This window comes from Tachysurus fulvidraco, chromosome 11 (assembly GCF_022655615.1).
Source record: "Tachysurus fulvidraco isolate hzauxx_2018 chromosome 11, HZAU_PFXX_2.0, whole genome shotgun sequence".
Taxonomy (NCBI): domain Eukaryota; kingdom Metazoa; phylum Chordata; class Actinopteri; order Siluriformes; family Bagridae; genus Tachysurus; species Tachysurus fulvidraco.
The window spans coordinates 410,986-415,985 of record NC_062528.1 but is presented as its reverse complement, the minus strand read 5'-3'; the positions used below and the strand labels follow the sequence as shown (position 1 = coordinate 415,985).

At 41.7% G+C, this 5,000-nt stretch overlaps 1 protein-coding gene across 1 annotated transcript in view; it reads left to right on the top strand.

Moving 5' to 3' along the window:
• zgc:114130 (uncharacterized protein LOC570332 homolog) overlaps window positions 1-1,383 on the top strand; it is a 4,988-nt gene extending 3,605 nt beyond the window's left edge. The window contains exon 2 of the mRNA XM_027155514.2: window positions 1-1,383. This exon is cut by the window's left edge and continues 356 nt beyond it. Coding sequence (XP_027011315.1) covers window positions 1-637 — 637 coding nt within the window. The 3' untranslated portion in view covers window positions 638-1,383.
• The last annotated feature ends 3,617 nt before the right edge of the window (window positions 1,384-5,000 follow it).

The following is a 5,000-nucleotide window of genomic DNA, read 5'->3' as shown; positions in this document are numbered from 1 at the left end:
CGGAGCAGATGAGCTACGCGGCATCAACCGTCACCCCAAGTACAAGACTGAACCGTGTCGCACGTTCCATTCTATCGGTTTCTGCCCGTACGGTATCCGCTGCCACTTTGTGCACAACAACGATGACGATGCCCACCTTCACCCTCAACAGCCCTCTTTTCCCACGAGTACTCAGCGTCCCCCTCTCCTGAAGCAGAGCTTTAGCTTCGCTGGCTTTCCTTCCAACCCCACACTACTCGATCCTTCCTTTTCTCCCTCGTCCTTCCTCGGCATGCCGCCTGCCTCGCCACCACCTTCTTCGGGCACCATCTCCGACCTCCTGGCCATGGCGTTCCCTGAGTTCCAGCCGTCACATGACTCCGGCTGCTCCAGTGGCGAGCCCACTCCTACTACCTCACCCTCTCAGATGCCACCTTGTGCACCTCACCAGAGTTTCAGTGCCTCACTGGGCACACGGAGTCTGTCGCTCACCTCGCTTTCTGACCACGAAGGACGCTGCAGCAGCTCGGCCAGCAGCCTGAGTGGCTCGGATCTGTCTTCGACTCAGGACGGCGCTGCCAAGAGGCTGCCCATCTTCAGCCAGTTGTCTGTCCCTGACGGCTTCTGCACTGAAGGCAGCTTCAGTTTCTTCTTTTAGAGCCAGAAACCAGGTTCTCGCTCCTGATCACAGATTTATACAACATGTACTTGACTCTGTATATGAGCTCGCTGTGAAGAATTCTACATGTGATGCCACAAAGAAAGAAGTGAAGGGCTGTTTTTTTTTTTTAATGTTAATATGTGATCACAATGTGACTTTTTTTCAGAGTGTCGTTGAGTTGTGTGTTCGAAGCGAAACACCAGATGGGATCGGTATTTAAATTGGTTGCTGGATAAAAAGATTATATTTAAAAAAAAAATGCCAAAGAATTTCTGACTCTTAACTTTTTTTTGTATGAATGTTTCTAGACTGTGATGCTGAGCTGAAGCTCACGTCTGTCTGTGCAGAAGGATGTGTTTCTCCTTCAAAGTGCTGTAGTTAGTTTGTGTTCCTCTGAATACCGTTTGAGCTGCAGAACCTTTATTAAAGCCTTGTTCTTCCAGACTAAAAGCAGTGTTGTGATTCTGTGTATATATATATATTTTTTAAGGCTTGTTAGCTCTGATGTGATTTAGATGTATTTGTGTAAGACTCGAGTCATTTTTTTTTCTCTTTTTTTTTGAATGTGGTTCTTAAGGTTTTCAAGGCTTCCATGTTCTCTGTAGAGTTGATTAATCTCCAGCATCTTGTTTTTTTTTTATATTTATTTTATTGTATTTATAGAAAATGTTTCATGTTTTGTGTTAATATATATATTTTTTTTCTCTCCAGTTTTGTACTGAAAATAAAACTTTTTACAAGGATTCTGAGCTCTTGAGTTACTTTTGTTTTTGTAGCAGAAAAAGTGCAGAATGTTTTAATATTTAATCAAACCTTTTTGTTTTCTGACTTCCCAGGCGAGTGTGTTGTTGGGTGTTTTGAGGATTTTGACGGTGTGTCTTGGCTCGGAGCCGGAGCGACACCATTCTGTGAGGTTGATGTGGATGTCTTTTGTTATTCTTCATGCAGTGTTGGGGGTTGTTCAATTCAATTCAATACAAGTTTATTTGTTTAGCGCTTTTTACAATAGACATTGTCTCAAAGCAGCTTTACAGAACATAAACACAGTGCAGAAGGTAAACATAATTAATGATAAAGGAAATAACGAATAATAAAAGAAATAAGAATTAACAGAATAAAAATTCTAGATTATTATTAGTTGTATATAGTTCACAATGTGTATGTATTTATTCCCCTATGAGCAAGTCTGAGGTGACTCAGGCAGCAGTGGCAAGGAAAAACTGCCTTAAATTGGTAAAGGAAGAAACCTTGAGCGGAACCGGACTCAATGCAGCTGCATTTTGGACTAACTGTAACCTATTTATTAAAGATGCAGGACAACCACCTAGTAATGCATTACAATAGTCCAGTCTACAGGTCATGAAGGCATGAACTAGCTTCTCAGCATCAGATACAGACAGGATGTTTCTCAGCTTGGTGATATTTCTAAGGTGAAGAAGGTTGTGTTTGTAATATGGTGATATGAGTTTAAAGACAAGTTACTGTCTAATAAACACCAGGTCTTTCACTGTCGAGCTACTTGTAATAGTACATCCCTCTAAATGGGAGTTAAGTTGTGAGAGTTATGAGAGACTGTGCACTGGTTTTTGGACCTATGAGTAGTATTTCTGTCTTATCGGAGTTTAACAATAGAAAGTTGCAGCTCATCCAGTCTTTTATCTCTCTAAGGCACTGAGTTAATTTGGACACTGTGGCTATTTCATCTGGTTTTGATGAGATATATAACTGTGTGTCATCAGCATAACAATGGAAACTAATCCCATGTCTTCTAATAATGTTCCCTAATGGAAGCATGTATATAGAGAAAAGCAGAGGTCCTAGAACTGATCCTTGAGGGACCCCATAATTAACTGGTAATAAACTGGAGGATTCACCATTTAATTCTACAAAATGTTTGTGCTGGTGGCCAATCTAATCTTGCATGGAAATGATGGAGCTTTTGTGTCAGAGTTTTTCTCTCCATCCTACTTCTTCTCACTGATCCGTGCGGTGATGTGTCTCAACATCGAAGTTACAATTCTTTCTGCTCATAACCACAAGATAAATGCAGCTGTTTCCCATCACGTGTCTCAGTTCCACAAAATACATCACACTCTTACTCAAAATTTAACTGATTAAGTAACAACTTTCTTCTGCAAAACACGAGGTAGCGTCTCAGACACACCACAAAAAACCCCGAGCTGAAACTGAAGTCCTGTTCAGTAACAAGTGACAGATCCAGTTCATCACCGACTTGTCAGGAGAAACAATTCCTCGGCATTTTAAAAAAAAAGGGTTAAACGGCTATACTGTTCCCTATTGTACACCAGGAAGATTCTCCCACATTGCCTAGTAAGTCTGCACAAAGGCCGGCCGCATTCTCACACAGGACACAGATCATGTGGAATCCTGAGCAGATGGCAGCATTCACCAAGACTTCAGGTCAAACATATGCTCTCCAGCCTCGCGGATACAATGGAATCTCTCAGAGTCGTGTGTGTGTGTGTGTGTGTGTGTGTGTGTGTGTGTGTGTGTGAGACAGAGAGTTGGGGGTGGAGACCTTTCAGTACTGTACAGCAAAAAGTAACATAAAATAATGTTCTCTGTAAAACCTAATAATTCCTGTATAAAGTCTCAGTTCCTCACAGATGTGTGGAGTCTCGTCCAGTCCATAAAAAGTCAACAGCATAAAAAGTTCCTGTGAGATAAGAATCAACATGCAGTGTTTAGGTTTGTGATATCTGCTGATTGTGGTGGAAAATACCAAGTGTGGTCTTTATATATATACATTACATACGTTACATTACTGATGACGGACGTTACATTACTGATGACCGACGTTACATTACTGATGACGGACGTTACATTACTGATGACCAGCGTTACTGATGACGGACGTTACATTACTGATGACCAGCGTTACTGATGACCGACGTTACATTACTGATGACGGACGTTACATTACTGATGACCAGCGTTACTGATGACGGACGTTACATTACTGATGACCAGCGTTACTGATGACGGACGTTACATTACTGATGACCAGCGTTACTGATGACCGACGTTACATTACTGATGACGGACGTTACATTACTGATGACCGACGTTACATTACTGATGACGGACGTTACATTACTGATGACCAGCGTTACTGATGACGGACGTTACATTACTGATGACTGACGTTACATTACTGATGACGGACGTTACATTACTGATGACCAGCGTTACTGATGACGGACGTTACATTACTGATGACCAGCGTTACTGATGACGGACGTTACATTACTGATGACGGACGTTACATTACTGATGACTGACGTTACATTACTGATGACCAACGTTACTGATGACGGACGTTACATTACTGATGACGGACGTTACATTACTGATGACGGACGTTACATTACTGATGACCGACGTTACATTACTGATGACCAGCGTTACTGATGACGGACGTTACATTACTGATGACGGATGTTACATTACTGATGACGGACGTTACATTACTGATGACCGACGTTACATTACTGATGACCAACGTTACTGATGACGGACGTTACATTACTGATGACGGACGTTACATTACTGATGACCGACGTTACATTACTGATGACCGACGTTACATTACTGATGACTGACGTTACTGATGACGGATGTTACATTACTGATGACAGACGTTACATTACCGATGACTGACGTTACATTACTGATGACTGACGTTACATTACTGATGACTGACGTTACATTACTGATGACCGACGTTACATTACTGATGACTGACGTTACATTACTGATGACGGATGTTACATTACTGATGACAGACGTTACATTACTGATGACTGACGTTACATTACTGATGACTGACGTTACATTACTGATGACCGACGTTACATTACTGATGACTGACGTTACATTACTGATGACTGACGTTACATTACTGATGACTGACGTTACTGATGACTGACGTTACATTACTGATGACCGACGTTACATTACCGATGACCGACGTTACATTACTGATGACTGACGTTACATTACTGATGACTGACGTTACATTACTGATGACTGACGTTACTGATGACGGACGTTACATTACTGATGACTGACGTTACATTACTGATGACTGACGTTACTGATGACGGACGTTACATTACTGATGACTGACGTTACATTACTGATGACTGACGTTACTGATGACGGACGTTACATTACTGATGACGGACGTTACATTACTGATGACTGACGTTACATTACTGATGACTGACGTTACATGTAAGTGCCCGGTAAGGTTTTGGATGTCTTTTATTTTGAAATTGCCACTTTTCGTTTGTTACGTCACTTGGTGTCCACATGTGCATATAATCTGGGAGTTTGC